This window comes from Cannabis sativa, chromosome 8, assembly GCF_029168945.1.
Source record: "Cannabis sativa cultivar Pink pepper isolate KNU-18-1 chromosome 8, ASM2916894v1, whole genome shotgun sequence".
NCBI classification, from domain to species: domain Eukaryota; kingdom Viridiplantae; phylum Streptophyta; class Magnoliopsida; order Rosales; family Cannabaceae; genus Cannabis; species Cannabis sativa.
The window spans coordinates 14,507,085-14,526,016 of record NC_083608.1 but is presented as its reverse complement, the minus strand read 5'-3'; the positions used below and the strand labels follow the sequence as shown (position 1 = coordinate 14,526,016).

Sequence of the window (18,932 nt, the reverse complement as noted above, 5' to 3'; positions counted from 1 at the left end):
GTAAAAGTGGTAGACAAAGGGGATTTTACAATAAACTTACTTGACAAGACATGCACATGTAGAAGGTTCCAACAAGATCAGATACCATGTGCACATGCAATAGCAGTTTTTGCTAAAAGAGGACTAAAAACTTATGACTATGTGGCTGACTACTACAAAACATCAACTATGAGAGCAACATATGATACAACCGTACATCCTCTACCTAATGAAAGTGAATGGAGACTACCTGAGAGCTTGGAGAAGATTGTGATGCCACCAAAAACAAAAAAGACCTCAGGGAGACCTAGAAAAAAAAAAGAATCAGATCTAGAGGAGAACCAAAAGTTGTAATGAAATGCTCAAGATGTGGACAGCTTGGACACAACCGACGAACATGCAACAATCCACAGATTTACAAACAAACCAATCGGAAGAAACAGAAGATGGACACAAAGCAACAATAAGTAATAGAACAAACACTTGGAAAAAAAAAAGTAGCTTTCAAAAACTACAGTTACAAAAGCTACAAACTGGTTACTTTGTTATTATGACATTTGATAAAATTGCTTTGAAAATAGATTGTTTATTATTATTATTATTTTATTTGATTTTTTTAGATAGGAAAATAGATGTTTTGATATTAAGGCAGCTTAAAAATAATTTTTTTTAGATTTTACCAAGATAAATAATATATAATTATCATATTTACTATAAATATTAATAAAATTAAAGAAACTGGTTATGCATCAACAATAAAAATTACAAAATATAGATACCTTGAAATTTGAATAATATGTGCCTACTAGTACCCTCAAAACACACCATATCCTACAAACAACATTAAACAAAACAAAAAACCAGTTATAACCAAATTAATAAACAAAAAAAAAACACCCACAATACATAACCAGTGAAAAAATTACTTTCACAAATTTCTAAAAAAGTAATAAACAACATTATAAAACAAGTTTTACCTGAAAAATAAATTAGCTACAAAAATAGATTTTTAAAAATACAAAAAATTAACGCAACACTACTTATAAAAACTAGTTTTTCGATATAACATCAATTTCCATTCATAACCATAACATAGTGTGTTTAACATAACACATCCAAGATAACAAAAGAGAAACAAAAACATTTAAACCGTAAAGTATCATTGTCATTACTAAAACCAGTTATCTAAATGAAATAAAAAAAATTTACAAAAAGACTGCTCCAGAACATCAACATCCTCTTCTCAAACTTCTTTTCCTTTGCCTTTAGCATTTTTCTTCTCCTTTAGTTTCTTTTGTTGGATTTTGTGCCCTAAATAAAACTCATTTCAATATAATCAGATTTACTTATTAATAAAGATCAGAAATAACATTTTATGTTGCATGGTTCACATGATTTATTTCATGATTATATGTATATAATGTATGAATTCTTTTTAAGTCCAAACATATGAGTTTGTTAAAGATTATAGTGTTGTAAGCACAGTGGAATATAATCTTAATTATATGTTCAAAAGTTTATTCCCTGATTTTTCAGAACACTGGATTTAGACTGACATGGTATAATCAGCGATAGGTATTCTTACACCTTGGAAAAGTGTTATGTCCTTTCCAGACATTGGCAAAGTTTACCAGTATCGGATGTATGGAGTATACATCGGAAGGGACCGATATTGAACTTTGATTAGATATATTAAAACTTACCGTAATATCTATTCAATTCAATATCACCTGTTGATCCTAGATCAAATGTCCTTAATCCTGATATGGGTAGGTTCGATCTCAAGAGTACTATACATGTTCTTTGATTTGTTAGTTAAGCCTACTTTTGGGTCAGGGTGATACGTACATTTTGGGAACATGATAGTATAATTGAGTGGGAGCGCTACCATAAAGATGGAATCTATAACTTCTATAGGAACTTAGAAGTGAAACGATGATATCCTTCGAGCTTGGCTAAAAATAAATAAATGGTGGAGATCTCATTTCACTTTGCTGAAATATCATTTATACGGAGCTAAGTGTTTTAAGGATAAAATACATTGAAGGTGTAGCGGTAACAGTAGTGCCTTTTCAATGTAGATCATCTATTAGAGGGTCATTGATCACATTAGGGTTATAACAATGGATAACTAATGTAGTGTCTATATCATGGAACATATAGAGCGTTCTATATGACTGAGAGTGCAATTCCAAGTTCTAAGTGTGGATTCAATGAGGAATTAATAAGTTAAGGAATTTACATGGTAAATTCGGTTCGACTTATTGGAAGCTCGGTTATATAGACCCATGGTTCCCATACTAGTTGAGACCATACTGCTTGTAAGACTCAGTTAATTGATTTTGATTAATCAATTATAATTATAAAAGTTAGACTATGTCCACTATATGAATTTTCACTAAGCAAGGGCGAAATTGTAAAGAAAAGAGATTTTAGGTTTATTTATTGATTAAGAGACTTTATATGTCTAAATTAATAAATATATTAAATGACAATATTATTTAATAATTATTTTCAAGTTATTAAATAATTAGAATTGGCATTTAAAAGGTTAAATTGGAAAATTGGCATTTTTGAGAAAATGGAAATGGAAAATAACAAAATGGGAAAGTTGCAAAGTGAGGCCCAATACCCTTTGTATGGCCGGCCACATGTATAGGAAATTCCATTTGTAGTTTCCATTATTTTAATGTCATACAATTCTAACCTAAACCTAGAGGGTTTTCTATAAATAGAAAGTGTTGGCTTGAGGAAATACACACATCTTTGAACACATTGTTTCCTTCAGAGAAAAGCCACACGCCACTTTCTCTCTCTTTTCTTCTCTTCTATTTTCGAAACCTTTGAGTGAATGAGTAGTGCCCACACACATCAAGTGGTACCTCATTCATAGTATGTAAGACTATGGAAATTCTGCATCAAAGAAGGAGAAAAGAAGATCCAGATTCAGATCTTGATTATGCTCTGCTACAGAAAGGAATCAAGGGCTAGAAATCTGAATGGAAGGAGTCATAATATTCCGCTGCACCCACTGTAAGGTTTTCTTAACTTTATATGTGTTTATTTTCATTGTTTTAGAATTCATATTAGGATGTTAATCAAACATACTTGTTAGTAAATCTAGATCCTGGTAAAATAATTTCTAACAACTGGCACCAGAGCCACGGTAATGATTTACTTTCATGTAATATGAATTAAAACGATTATTTATATGTTTTTGTGTTGATTTGGATGGTTTCATGTTAGTTTATGTGTTGTTTGACGAATGTTGATGTTGTACAGTACCTTTTTCCATGAAAAATATTTTTTTTCGATTTTTCAAAATATTTTATTTGGATTCCTTGTGAAAAATTAAGTAATTTCGGTTTTTACGGAACTTGATTCCGATAAAAATTGAAAAAGTTATGAATTTTGGAAAATCGAGATTTCGGGTATGCATGGGTGCTCAATCGCGCTCGCGTGACACGTCCGAGTGCACCCTGCCAGCGCCCACGAGTCTCGCCCAAGGAACCCTGCAGCCCCCCGAGGTTTCTCGGCAGATGGGGCTGCATCCCTTTGATCCGCGCGTGCATGAAGGCTGCGTGCAGCCTGTTGCACGCCCATTCCTGGGCAGTTTCCCAAAAGTTGTGATTTTTGGAGTTTTTCCCCAAAAATCCAATTTTTTCATGGGATTATTTCCCAAAATTCATTTTTCCTTTTTTTTTAAATATTTCTAAATTGAAATATTTTCAATTTGGAATTTTTCCAATTTTAAATATTTTCCTTTTTGGAATATTTCCAATTTTAAATATTTCTTATTATGGTCAGATTTAAAAATTTGTTAACTTCTTTAATATTTATTTGTTATTTAATTATAAGGTTAGATATTTTGATATTTAATATATTTTAAATTTAAAGATAACTTTGTCTTTTTATTTAAAATATTATATTAAAATTATCTTATATGACAAATTAAATAATTAATAAATTTGAAATTAACATAGATATTTTTATAGATATACTTACCACAATATTTTCAAATTCAAAATTTGTTATTTTGTTAAATATTTAATTATTTATAAATTATAAGTATAAAAATGATATTTTTTTCTATATATATCATTTTTTTTTCTTATTGGAAATTTATAAATCATATCTTGAATATTTAAATAACATAGATATTTTTGTAGAAATTTGAATATTGCTTAATTTGAGATATTTTGACATATAATTACGGTAATTATTATTCATTTATTCTTTTATTCCTAAAATAATAATTATCTAACCAAATCTATTTTAAAATTGGTTTATTTTATTAAATTATAAGATCTGAAAGTGATATTGGAGATTCTTTCCTTTCAAATCATTGATCTTATTAGATATTTAATTTAATTTGATTCAAATAAACCTAGATACTTTAAAATTAGTTTCCTTTATTTGGTTAGTTTAAGAATAATAATTTAATTATATTAATATCTTATTTTTACATCTATTACATGGACAATGTTTGTTTATTAATATTGTTTATTCAAAAAAAATTTTACAAACCTATTATTTATCTGATCTAAATTGCTATGATTAACTTGTTGACATATCCAATGATCTGATTTTAATCATAGTCCAATTGACGATAGATCTTATAAATAATTTGTAACAGGTAAATTTTGTACTTCTTTCATCTGTGTAAACCTAGTAACATGATAGGGCCCATCCAAATCATTTGACCTGTGTGAGCCTATATGTTTGCTTTTGGGCTTAGATGCATATAGGAAGCCCATTTAAGTTTTTACTAAGTAAATGGACTAGGTTGCTAAAATAAATTTTGACATAAGTAAATTTATTTAGGTCCAATTAGATTTGAGCTTATTCAATGACTAACAATTATTTATTTAAAGGTTAAATTCCTCTCTTTTGGGCCTTGTGTGAGAGTTGGGGGCCAATAGAAGTGGGTACGACATACTGAACCCAGCTCCCCCTCACATGAACTACCCCAATTGTGAAGGCCCATTTGCCTTATTTAAATAATTGTATTGGGTTAATTATATTAGTCTAACCTAATTAAAATTGAATTAGCAACATAATTAACTTTTAAAGTATATGAAATTTATTTTTCATTTAATATTTTGAAGTTAATTTTAGAAAAACACTTAGTTAATGATATATTCTAGATAGTTATTTCTATTACTAATTATTATTTCTAATATTAAATAGGAAAATATCATTGATTGTGAAATTAATTGTTTCTTAATTAATTTTGGTACAATCTAAGTTTAGTATATTTTCCTAGTATTAAACTAGAATTAATAATTAAGTTTCCTTTATACTTAATTATTTATTTCTTGAATTTAATACATTTAATTAAATTGAAATTTCAATATCTAAGTTGATTTTCATCATGATACTTAAATATTGTTATTTTCATGTTATAACATTAAAATTGGAAATTATTTTAAGTTTGGAATCTTAATTCAGAATAACTTAAGTTTGAATAATTTTCAAAATATATTTTATTTTATTTTATTAATCATTTCCCAAAATTTCGAAATTGCATTTCTTTAATGCAGAAATTTCGAATTTTATTTGAAAAATAGATTAAAGTTGAAAATTATTTATTTAATTTTGGACCAACTTAAATCAATGATTTTTTATTTAATGATTAATTAAAATAAATGAACTAAAATATATTATAATTAGAAATTGAATTAATTAGTCCATGAAAGTCTAGATAGATATTATCTGTTTTGCTTGAAGTATTTTCTAGTGCATTTAATTAAATAGAAAATTAATATTTAAGTTGATTTTTAATCATGATACTTAAATATTTGAAATTTTTCTTAGATATTTAATTAAATAGGAAAATTATATTTTTTGTTGAAAATTAATTTTTATTAATTTTGGGCCAACATAAAATTAGAGTAATTTTCCAGAATTTATTTTTATTTTATTTTAAAGCATTTTCGAAAGTAGTATTATTATACACTTCTTTTTCGAAATGCAATATATATTTATAGAAAATTAAATTTGAGTTGTAAATTAATTTAAATTAGTTTTGAAACAACTTAAATTGAATAATTTTCTAAATATTTATGGAAATTATTACTAAGATGGAAATAATTCACGTTATTTTTATATCCATCTAAGTATAATTTATAAATATTACATTAAAATTTATATTTAGAATTTTTAATTCTAAATTGGAAATTTTAATTAAATAAATATATATTTAAAATAAATTGATTAAAATAAATATTAGAAGAAAATACAACCTTTATTAAATAATGAGCTTTATTATTATTAGGATATTCGATATCCATTGTTGGTTTTACATAGCTATTGTTTTAGTGAGTAATCCTCCCTAATGGAGGAACGTTCATTAGCAAGTTAGCACCGTTTAATCTCGAAAGATAAGTAATCTTGTAAGTTTTTTATATAGTATTGATCACCCTAATGGTGGCGACTGTATAAGACTTGCAAGAATATGAAACAATGTTGGAAGCTCATAAGATAGAATAGCCTTGACTCTCGCCTAAACGGGACAACGCGGATTCCAATCTTGATCGAATAAAAGGTTGCTAGAATGTTGTTCATTTTAGATGAGCTGACAACTCTATTCAATGGATGGTAGCTTTGACTCTCGCCTAAACGGGACACTGATATCAGTTTGTTGAAAACCTTGGAAATTATTTAGGATTGTATGTTTTAGTATTTTCACTTGTCATTCCTACTTGCTATATGCTTTAATAATTTCTGAATTGTGTATGAATTTGTATTGAACCATGTTATTTTCTGTTATTAAATTGTAGTTTAATTTCGAATCTTCATTGTTGGTCTAACTTGGTTTGTTTTTCTAATGAGATAAATCCCTAATGGATTTTCACCATTAGACTAACATAATAGTGTTAGATCTCGAAAGATAAATATTGTATATGAAACATCTAGCTGTTCATCAATTGATGACACCTTAGACTAGTATTTTACAATATGAAACAAGAAGATTGTATAAATTAGATTACTTTGACTCTCGCTAATCGGAGCATCGTTGGATTCTTATTTAAAACGAAATTATCTTAATTTCTCTTAACTTATTCATTGCGAATCAGCTTAATAACATATCATTGGATGAATGGTCTATAAATCATTTAAAGTCATTCAATATTTTCTCTTAAGAAATTAAATGACGCATATGATTATATTCTCGAAATTCTATCCCAAAATAATAAAAATCCTCAATCTTAGAAATCTCCTACTTGTATAGGCAAATCATAGAGTTAGATTAGTAGTGGTGGTCCAAGAAAGAATTACTAATTATACAGTTACACTTTCACAAGTGTTTCATAACCATTTTCTTTCAATGGATTTAAACTGTATGAGTTTAGTATTCTGTGACCAGAATCTACTTGCACTATTCTAAGAACTCTTTGATGTAACTAAACTTAAGTCATCAAAAGATACAACCATATATTTTATAAATCTATGGCATTTGTATCTTGTTCATAGTGGTTTTGACAAGATCATTTTCTGCAAAGAGTTAATATGCCTATATCCACTGAAAGTAAGTTCATCTCATTCGCAGATGGATGAACATTCAGGGGTGGATATGAGTTTTCGTTGTATTCTTAAAACGATCACTCTAGATTTTACCTTATATAAAAGAAATTTGAAATGTTTGAAAAATTTCATGAATTTCTAGCAATGGTAAGTGGTTAAAGATCTTGCGAACTGATAGGGGTGGAGAAAAAGTTAGTAGATATGCAGTTCAAAGATCATTAATTTGATTTTGAATTATATCCAAACTTACCTCCCCAGAAATTCGAGTTGCATATTGATGATTAGTTACTAGTCGTTGCCTAAATCCTTCTATGGAAATAAAATTTCAGAATGATGCAATGGTTGTATACTTAATGTAAATCATTACTAGATTCATGGATGACTTAATCGAAATCTTAAGAAAAGCTAGAACTGCTAACCCTGGTTTGCATGTTTGTTAGCTATTCTAAGTGATTAGGGGTGGACCATCCCATAGTCATTAGACAAGAAAGTGTTTGTTAAAACAAATACTACTTTTCTAAGAAAATGACTAAGTCTGAAAATAAAGTAGCAAATAAAGGAGATAATTTTTCTTGATTCCATAAGTGTTCTATCATCTTATTCGTTACAAGATGATCCCACTGCCTCTGTTGTCTTAACACAACCGAAGAGGTCAATACCATTTAGTTTTCTTAGACATAATTCACGGTACCTTGTCGTAGTGGGAGAGTTTCAAGGAACTTTACCTTCTCATGACTTGGAAGATACTAGTGATTAAAATCCATTGTGAGTTTAAACAAGTAATGGATTGTCAAGATAAGAAACTAAGAAGAAAGCCAATAGAACTATGGTTGGATCCATTCACATGGAGTAACCTAAAGTTTTCTGTTACAAGGACATGAAAGGAAATTTTCGTTAATAAGTCTATTCAATGGACTTAACAAAACTTATTGTTCCTAGTATTATAGGTTTGAGTTTATCTAAACCTATGGCTTGTGGTATACCTGGTAATTACTTACTCTAATGCAAGCAACTTACTTTAGTAAGATGCTGAAGCATTTTCTTTCCAATGGCAATCTATAGAAGCTTCACAACTTCTTAGACATAGATTTTATTTATCTAAGGAAAAGTCTCAACTATTCCAGAGAAGATAAAGCTATGAAAGAATTTCTTAAATCAACAGTGAGAGGTCTCAGATATGTTTTTGTATGCCTTAGACCAGACACCTGCTGTTGAGTGGGAGTAATGAGTAGGTATCAGATTAATCCAGGAGAGGAACATTGGAAGAGAATCAAGTAAAATCTTAAGATTAAGAAGAGGAACTATATGTTAGTCAATAAGGGTGTTTTTGAAACTCTTAGACTACACCACATCAGATTTCGAGACTTGCCTTTGTGCTAGAAAGTCTGCTGATAAGATGGTGATTACTCTGTGGATGGAGTAGTGATTTTGGAGAAGTGTAAAAACCTATCTGAAATCTCTTAGTCTACCAGAGAGAGGTTGAATGTTAAAAGTTGGAGGAAAGATACTTATTCAGTCTAAGGAAAGTTCTATACAATTGTGGCACCGTTCCAACCTGTCTTAACTACTAGTGTTATTTCCTGAATAACCAAAAGTAGTTGCCAAAGGTATAGAATCCAGTATCCCAAAAGAGTAGACATATAGAGAGGAATTTCACAATGTCAAGGATTTTGTGATTAAGGGAAAGTAATGGTGGAGAAAAGGTTATTGTTAATTGAACCTGTCAGATCCCATTACGAGGAGTTTACTACTACTACACTTGATTCGTATATCAAGGTGTTAATGATTATTTGAAATACACTTTTTGTTTTATATTAGTGCAAATGGGAGTTTGTTGGGTTTTGTGCCCTAAATAAAACTCATTTCAATATAATCAGATTTACTTATTAATAAAGATCAGAAATAACATTTTATGTTGCATGGTTCACATGATTTATTTCATGATTATATGTATATAATGTATGAATTATTTTTAAGTCCAGAACATATGAGTTTGTTAAAGATTATAGTGTTGTCAGCACAGTGGAGTATAATCTTAATTATATGTTCAAAAGTTTTTTCCCTGATTTGTCAGAACACTGGATTTAGACTGACATGGTATAATCAGCGATAGGTATTCTTACACCTTGGAAAAGTGTTATGTCCTTTCCAGGACATTGGCAAAGTTTACCAGTATCGGATGTATGGAGTATACATCGGAAGGGACCGATATTGAACTTTGATTAGATATATTAAAACTTACCGTAATATCTATTCAATTCAATATCACCTGTTGATCCTAGATCAAATGACCTTAATCCTGATATGGGTAGGTTCGATCTCAAGAGTACTATACATGTTCTTTGATTTGTTAGTTAAGCCTACTTTTGGGTCAGGGTGATACGTACATTTTGGGAACATGATAGTATAATTGAGTGGGAGCGCTACCATAAAGATGGAATCTACAACTTCTATAGGAACTTAGAAGTGAAACGATGATATCCTTCGAGCTTGGCTAAACAGAAATAAATGGTGGAGATCTCATTTCACTTTGCTGAAATATCATTTATACGGAGCTAAGTGTTTTAAGGATAAAATACATTGAAGGTGTAGCGGTAACACTAGTGCCTTTTCAATGTAGATCATCTATTAGAGGGTCATTGATCACATCAGGGTTATAACAATGGATAACTAATGACATGTCTATATCATGGAACATATAGAGCGTTCTATATGACTGAGAGTGCAATTCCAAGTTCTAAGTGTGGATTCAATGAGGAATTAATAAGTTAGGGAATTTACTTGGTAAATTCGGTTTGACTTATTGGAAGCTCGGTTATATTGACCCATGGTCCCCATACTAGTTGAGACCATACTGCTTGTAAGACTCAGTTAATTGATTTTGATTAATCAATTATAATTCTAAAAGTTAGACTATGTCCACTTTATGAATTTTCACTAAGCAAGGGCGAAATTGTAAAGAAAAGAGATTTTAGGTTTATTTATTGATTAAGAGACTTTATATGTCTAAATTAATAAATATATTAAATGGCCATATTAATTAATAATTATTTTTAAATTGGAAAATTGGCATTTTTGAGAAAATGGAAATGGAAAATAAGAAAATGGGAAAGTTGCAAAGTGATGCCCAATACCTTTTGTATGGTCGGCCACATGCATAGGAAATTCCATTTGTAGTTTCCATTATTTTAATGACATACAATTCTAACCTAAACCTAGAGGGTTTTCTATAAATAGAAAGTGTTGGCTTGAGGAAATACACACATCTTTGAACACATTGTTTCCTTCAGAGAAAAGCCACATGCCACTTTCTCTCTCTTTTCTTCTCTTCTATTTTCGAAACCTTTGAGTGAATGAGTAGTGCCCACACACATCAAGTGGTACCTCAATCATAGTATGTAAGACTATGAAAATTCTGCATTAAAGAAGGAGAAAAGAAGATCCAGATTCAGATCTTGATTATGCTCTGCTACAGAAAGGAATCAAGGGCTAGAGATCTGAATGGAAGGAGTCATAATTTTTTACTGCACCCACTGTAAGGTTTTCTTAACTTTATATGTGTTTATTTTCATTGTTTTAGAATTTATATTAGGATGTTAATCAAACATACTTGTTAGTAAATCTAGATCCTGGTAAAATAATTTCCAACATCTTTGACTTTTCCTATTGGACTTGAACATCATCTTCAGTCTGATACCCACCAATCTGTTTCCTCCAAGCATGAGTAAATAAACTAACAGCCAAATCATCTCTGTAAGTTGCAATCCTATCAGCCATATTTCGTGGTATCTCATTTATCTTCCCATTGATGAACAAATCAGCAAACTTAATCACAAAAACTCCACACTCACTGTATTTAATAAAAATTTTAACAAACAAAAATATAAAAATATCAAACATAAAATATATATTATAAAATTGGTTATAATAAGAAAATTAAAGGAATATCGATAAACAGTATTAATAAAACTAGTTTCTATTATAGAGTTAGAAAATTTACCTCTTCTTTTGAGTAGGCAGCCCCTTAATGAAGGTATAATTAAGAGGCTCCCTAATTCTCACAGAATATGGACCAACTTCCATGCTAAGATCTGACCTCGATGCATAAAAGTTGAGGAATTCCAAGAAATAAGGCAACATCACAGAATATGTCTTAACATGGGGCAAGGCCTTGTTCTGATTGCGTAACCCAGATAAAGAGTTGTAAACATTAAGCATCCTGTCCTTGATGCTAAAATGGATCAAAATCCAGTGAGATTGATCTTTCACATGAACAATTATAAGAACATGATCTGTGAAAACCCAAGCAGTATTTGAAAACAAATATTCTCCAAGAATATAGCGAGATATAACACTATCAAAATTAATTGTGCTCGGATTGGAATGATTTTTCAAAAATTTGTTATATTCACTGAAAATCAACTGATCAAACACACAATCGGTTGTTGTTATCCTTTGGTTCAAAGATTGATCTTGTTTAACTTTCTTTCTCAGATTATAGAAAGCAACATTCATATGCTACACAGGGGAAAAAAAAACAACACAAGAAACTAGTTATTAAACAAATAAACTAAAACTCGTTATTCAAAAATAAAACACAGAATAAAACTAGTTTTATACAAACATTAAAACAACAAACACAAAAAATATAATGTATAAGAAAACAATTAAAAAAAACTTACAGATCTTGAAAGGAACTTCCCACAAGTTTGGAGTGTGTAAAACTAGATTTTCTCATCAATTTGAATAAAACTGAAGTCCATAGGGGGATCAATCATATTATCAATGTCGGAGTATTTCTTCTTAGTGCTACATATAAAAGAATAAAGAAAAAATTAGAAAGCTAACAAAAACACATATATACAAAACGCAAAATAAAAAACTAAAAAACTTAGATTATCTTTTCATATTTATATTATGCTATAACCATTGAATGAACTTCAAACACTGCTCACTAGTGTTATTATCTCCATTCTCATTTTTAAAAGGATTAAGCCCATCAACTATCAATTTATCTCCAATCAAAATATTCATCAAGCTGTCTTTGCCTGAATCAGATGATCCAAAATCAGTTATAAAAGGAGACAATACAATAGAACTCTCCTTTCGAATGCGCTTTGGGTTTTCTGGCGTTTGATAAGAATCATCGAACACAACCATTTCCATATTATTATTTTTTTCACAAGAAGGTTGATCTTTTGAACACAAAACGCCTTTGATTGTATTGTCAACAACTTTCATAACATCAGGAGACAAATAATATTGACCATAATCAACATTGTCCTCATGAACATACATAACAGAAAGAAACTAGTTATATAAAAAGGGAAAAAAAGATTCAAAATCACATAAACTGGTTTCAAAATATACAAAAAAATGGTTAAAACATGTACCACAGACTTAATACTGGGAACTGACAATTCTAGACCACCAACATCATCAGACAAATCCCGATAATAAGCCTGTAAAAAATTAAATAATTTGATTAAAAGAGAAGAAAACCAGTTTCATACACAAAACAATAAGAAAAAAAAATAAATATTTTGACTAAAAGAGAAGAAAACCAGTTTCATACAAAAAACAATAAGAAAAAACATAAGGGTAACTATATTAAAAAAATCATATTAACTTCAAAAAGCTATTTCAACAACAACATAAAAAAAATAAAATAATGGAACAAAAAATAACTTAAAAAACGATGCCAACATTAAAACTAGTTTAATCAACAACAAATTAAACTAATTCTTCAATTTTTTTTTTAAAAAGAACAGTTTCTTAAAAAAAACATAAAGAAAAAAATACAATACAAAAAGAAAAATTAGTCAAAAAATAGTAACAACTTAAAAAAAAAACCAGTTTCAATGTGATAATCAATTATACTAAAGAATAATTACATATAAAAATTAAAAGAAACTAATAATTTCGTTAATATAAACAATAATAAACGATCTACCTCTCTATCAGAAGCACCAAACAAATCGGCTGTGTCCATCTTTTTATGGTTTTTGGAGTTCATCTTTTCAATCATCCCACTCAACTTAGCCAAATCCCCAGAAAACTCATCTTTGAATATTGCCATCTCATTACGAATGGATGCTTGAGAATCTTTAATAAATGATAAATTTTTGCAAATATTCTCAAATTTCTCCTCAAAATCCTACAAAAGACAAAAAATATTAAAAAAGATAATATCAAATGTTAGCAAAACAATTTGTGAAAAAAAATGTTTGGAAACTGGTTTCTCACCTTCTCATCATCCACACTCTTAGGAAGATACACGGTTTGAAACTTAAAATTCTTCAAAAGACGATTACGTCTCTCAGCATCAGTAAGACAAAAATCATCTACAATGACCTGTTAAAAACCAGTTTCTATACTATAAAACAAGCCAAATAAAAAAAATCAAATAGTAAAACCAGGTACAAAGACTATTATACCTCAAGGTTATTGAAAACCTTTTCGAGTAAAGTCCCAAAACCAGGAACATCGAAACTTTACCAATTAAGTATTCGGCGAAACTCAGAACCTTTCCTCACACAATATTCAGGGGACAAGCTAGAAATAATCTCACAAAGCCAAACATGAAAGGGAACAACAAATTTAGGAAGTTTGTACTTCTTGAACTTCTTACCCTTTGCTTCAAGTTCATCAAATATAGAATTACCATCCTTAATAGCAATTGTCAAATAGTAGAATGTCCTCTCCCAAAGTATTTTTCCAATTGCAAAACCATTTAGAACATCTAAATAATCATCACCATTAACAAGCCCAAAAAGAAAATTATCTACCTTTTTGTCATGTGTAAATCCAAACAAGTAGCAAGAGAGTAAATACACAACACCCATCTTAACTACATCATCATCATCAATGAAAAATTCTTGATCAAGAAAAACATCTCTCACATCCCTTCTTGTGACTTTGTCAGTAATGCCAAAGTTAGGAAACATCCTAGATTTAAACTTTAACATCTTCTTTTTGCTAAGAGGTTTCAAGTCGTATTGACCACCACAATTAAAACCAGTTATAGCGGAAAACTCCTCTACTCCAAATCTAACGGCTTTAGAACCTATCTTATACCAACACTCCTGATCATCCCTCTCCGTGTTAAGTTGCCTTAATAACATAAGATGCACCAATTCTTTTTGAAAAACAAGTGTATGCATATCAAACAAAAATCCAAATGGCGTCTTTCGAAAGATTTTTTCCTGCTCACGTGAAAATCTTAACTTCATTATAGGAGGACACTTGTATCGTTGAAATCTTGAGCAACACCTCCGAATCTCTTTTTGGGTTTAATTTTAAAATAAAATACATGAGATATAAATTCAAGAAACAAACAGAAAAACAATTTAAAATATCAAAAATAACAAAAATAAACAAATAAATACAAAAACAAGAAAAAAGTTTCACAAAAATCAAAACAACTTTGATCTACATAAAACCAGTTTAATAATGAAATATATAACCTACAAATAAATATATAAGGGATAGAAACCAGTTTCACAACAATAAAACTAAATTATAACAAAATATACAATTGACAAAAAGAAACCAGTTTCCTGTTATAATTACCGTAGGGGCAGCAGGAATAGATGAACCACTCGGTTCCGTCGGGCGCTTTCTTCTTGTCACAGACTTCAACAGGGTTTTCTTTTTATCTTTACTTATAAAATCAACAATATGCTCATCATCTATGAAATCAGACAACTTTTCCTAAAAATTAACAAAAAAATAATGTAAATAATAGTGAAACATATTCAAATTAAAAAAAAAAAAAAAAAAGGCATATCTTAATACAATAATACAAACACATAACATGTAAAATGTATAAACATACCATATTTTTCTTTGCTTTACCCTTTTTTGATATACCACCAATATTACAAGAAGATTTTCTTTTACCGCCAATGACTGAACCTGTTTCAGCAACTCGTTCCATCTGTTAAAAAATTTAAATACAAAGTGAAAACGAAATAAAATAGAAAGGATGATAACAATCACAATAAATAAAATTTAATAAATAAAACCGGTTTATAAGCTCTTAAACAATAAAAACTGAAGAATAAAACCAGTTTCATAAACATAATAAAATATATATTCTAAAAGAGTATACCCTACAAAACATTACAAACATTTAAAACCAGATACATTATTTAAATAAAGTAAATATGTCATAAAAGATGCATAATAAAATTTAAAAATAAACACATAATCCTAATAACTAACCTTATACTACAATATCTCCAATTGACTCACAAACTAAAACTAGTTTAGGTAATATTTGATCAAACAATTGGAGTTTTTTTTTGTAAAAAAAAAAGACATGCATTTCCCTTAACAAACAATCTCACTAATAATTTTGATAATGTTTTCTGCATTGCTCTTAACAAACACATGCACCAATAAGTGAAAACAAACAGAAAATACTTTAGAATTAGTACAAGAAAATACTTGCTGTTAAATTGAGAATAACAAAATAAATAGAAGCACAACAACAAAAAACAATACCTCACAACGATGAAATACATAAAAGGGATGGGCATGTCAAAATCAAAATTAAAAATAGAAATTTCATTGAAACTTCTTTAGAGCAATTAAGTTCGCTCAATCTGATTTTTTTTTAAATGAAAACCGTATCATGTTTGTATTTTTGACCAAGAGATAAATGACATCATTATATTGTATTTAACTAGTTATGGTGGGGAGAGATAATCCACAACAAAACAAAAAATAAGTGAGATTCATTTTATTCCAACAATAATATAATGATAAAAAAATGAAAAAAAACTAAGTGCACCAAAACTAGAAATGTCAGTAAAAGGACGCTTAAAAAAAGACTAAGAGCCAAGAGCTCACACCAAAACTTGATGAAAAAGTAAATAAAAACAAGCAGAATATCAGACAAATAAAATAGCAGCACAACAACAAAAACAATATTTGAGAATAATGAAATCTATAAGAGGGATAATAATGCCAAAAACAAAATTAAAAAAAGAAATCCACAATCTAACCAACACAAAAATAAATTATATTCAAACAAAATCAATTGGTAATAAAATTTCTAGCAAGCTCATCTTCGACCCCATATTTCATTAAACTAATTAATTTCAGTTCTAATTGGTAGAAGCTACTCCCAAGGGAAATGAAACACATATTGTGAGTTTGATCCTAAGAGTCCCTGCAATGAAAATACAACTAAAGAGGTGTGTATAAATTAAAGTAAATATATTTCACCTATTCTCATATTGATTATCAGTGAAATGAAAGCTAAGTTATGTAGTAACAAACAAAATAAAAGCACACGTCCAAAAAAGAAAGAAAAGAAAGTCGTAGCCGCCCACCCTTCCTCCTCTGCTGCTTTGAGAACCGTGTTAAAATCAGTTTCTTCATTTCAACCAATATCAGTACAAGCAATGGTTGTGAGTGATTGAGTAATATTACAACACTACCCAACAATAAATGGGTTGCCGAAATCAGAAGGAAGAAAAAAACAAAAAAACAGAGAGTAATATTACAATATTATATGAGCATGATGAAAATACACTTATCTTGGATAAACTCAAACCACAATACCAACCAAAATGAAATGGGTTGCCGGCAACCTGGAAGTAGAGAATCGATGGCTAGAACAAAAAAAAAGAAGGATAAAAAACAAAATACAGAGGTAAGATTAAAACTATTTGAGTAATTTGCGGTAAAAATACCTAAGTTTTATCCCGAGTAGCAGATAAATACCTAAGTCGTATTTTTGGCGGTAAAAATACCTTCCGTCACACTTCTGGAACTTCCGTAGGTACCTCTCCGTTAAGTGATATGTAAGTGTCCACATGTCATCTTCGCATTGGTCCACATCATTTAATTATTATTTTTATTATTTAAAAATCATTTTAAAATTAAAAAAAATTAAATTAAATAAAAATAAAATTAAACCTAATTATAATTTTAAATACAAAATAATAATAATAAATTAACATTAAAAATTTAAACTGAATAAAATAAAAAAAAATCAAAACAAACCTAAAACTAAAACTCGTTCTCATCTCTCTCTTCTCACAGGTTCCCTCTCCGTGCACCTCCGCCCGACCTAGGTTTCTTCTCCGGCGCACCTCCGCCCGACCTCCGTGAGCCATTCCACCACAACCGATGGATGAGATTCCCACTACCCCCAAGATTGCAAGCATCAGACCACACCGAAGCTTGTTCTCCCTCTCGATCTCGCTCGAGTTCTCTCCACTCTCTCAGTCCCTCTCTTTCTCGATCCACTCTGTCAGTCCCTCTCTTTCTCGATTTCTCTCTGCTGGGGTTGAGTGCTGGGAAGCTTGAGTGTTGGGGTTGCACAACGACATCTGGATCTGGGAAGCTTGAGTGCTGGGGTTGCAATCGCCAAGAGGACGACGATGATGTTGCAATCGCACAAGAGGAAGACGATGATGCTTCTGTGCACTCAAGAAAATCGCACAAGGCTTCTAGGTATTTTTTTTTTACCTTTTTTATTTTTTTCTAAGATGTTTTAGATGAGGATTTCTGTGGGTTAAATTTACTGGGTTTTTTTTTTCAGTTTTGTGAGAAGACGATTTGAGGTTATGGGTTTTGTTCTTTTCTGTAATTTTAGCGTGATTTATACATGATAGTGAGATATGGTATGTGAAATAGGGTTGTTGTTGGTGAGGAGGAAGAAGATGATGACGATGGGGGTGTTCTCTGGTTTGCACCTGAATCGCATAAGAGAAGGGGGAGAAGAACAGGATTTTAGTGTTCTCAGATTTTCTAGGTTTGGAATTTAATTTAATTTAAGTGTTTATGTTTAATTATTTTGTAGGAATTAGATTTTTATATGATTTTTATTATTAATCGGTTTTGTAGGAATTAGATTTTAAGTTTTATATGTTTGTTAATTTTGTAATTTTTTTAATTTAAAAAAATAAGTTTTATTTAATTTTTAAATATATAAGAATTAATGATAAAAAAAATTGATTATATTTATTTTTGTTTATTTTTTATATTTTTAAAATTATTTTTAAACATTTAAATAATGAATAAAAAAAAATTAATGACATGGACCAATGAACGAGTGACACGTAGATACTAACTTGGTACATAATGGAGAGGTACCTACGGAAGTTCCAGAAGTGTGACAGAAGGTATTTTTACCGCCAAAAATACGACTTAGGTATTTATCTGCTACTCGGGATAAAACTTAAGTATTTTTACCGCAAATTACTCAAACTATTTTATGAGCATTATGAATGGAATGAAAGGGATGAAAGGGATGAAAGGAAACAAAGGAAAAAGAGAGAGATTGAAAACCCTAAAAGGAGATGAAAGGATGAATGGAACCGGACCTAATATCAACCAAGAGGAAAATGAAAATGGCAGAGTAACAGGGTACTCATTACATGCAGAAGATGAAAAGACAAGCCTTATTT

The 18,932-nt window shown here is 29.6% G+C and overlaps 1 protein-coding gene across 2 annotated transcripts; it reads left to right on the top strand.

The window, feature by feature from the left end:
• The first annotated feature begins 16,019 nt into the window (after window positions 1-16,019).
• On the top strand, window positions 16,020-18,591 carry LOC115701461 (uncharacterized). 2 transcript variants are annotated; one of them, XM_030629269.2, is made up of 2 exons: window positions 16,020-17,976; window positions 18,160-18,591. In XM_030629269.2, the coding sequence occupies exons 1-2, from the start codon at window positions 17,654-17,656 to the stop codon at window positions 18,257-18,259; spliced, it is 423 nt and encodes a 140-aa protein (XP_030485129.1). In that variant the 5' UTR covers window positions 16,020-17,653; the 3' UTR covers window positions 18,260-18,591. The 2 variants fall into 2 exon arrangements, with proteins under 2 accessions (XP_030485129.1, XP_030485130.1); XM_030629270.2 differs by having other exon boundaries at window positions 18,065-18,591.
• The last annotated feature ends 341 nt before the right edge of the window (window positions 18,592-18,932 follow it).

Bases quoted from the DNA above. Each gene is read 5' to 3' on its own strand.
- LOC115701461 (XM_030629269.2), top strand. From the start codon at position 17,654: ATGAGATTCCCACTACCCCCAAGATTGCAAGCATCAGACCACACCGAA. The intron at 17,977-18,159 runs GTATTTTTTTTT...TATGTGAAATAG, and splicing joins AAATCGCACAAGGCTTCTAG to GGTTGTTGTTGGTGAGGAGG.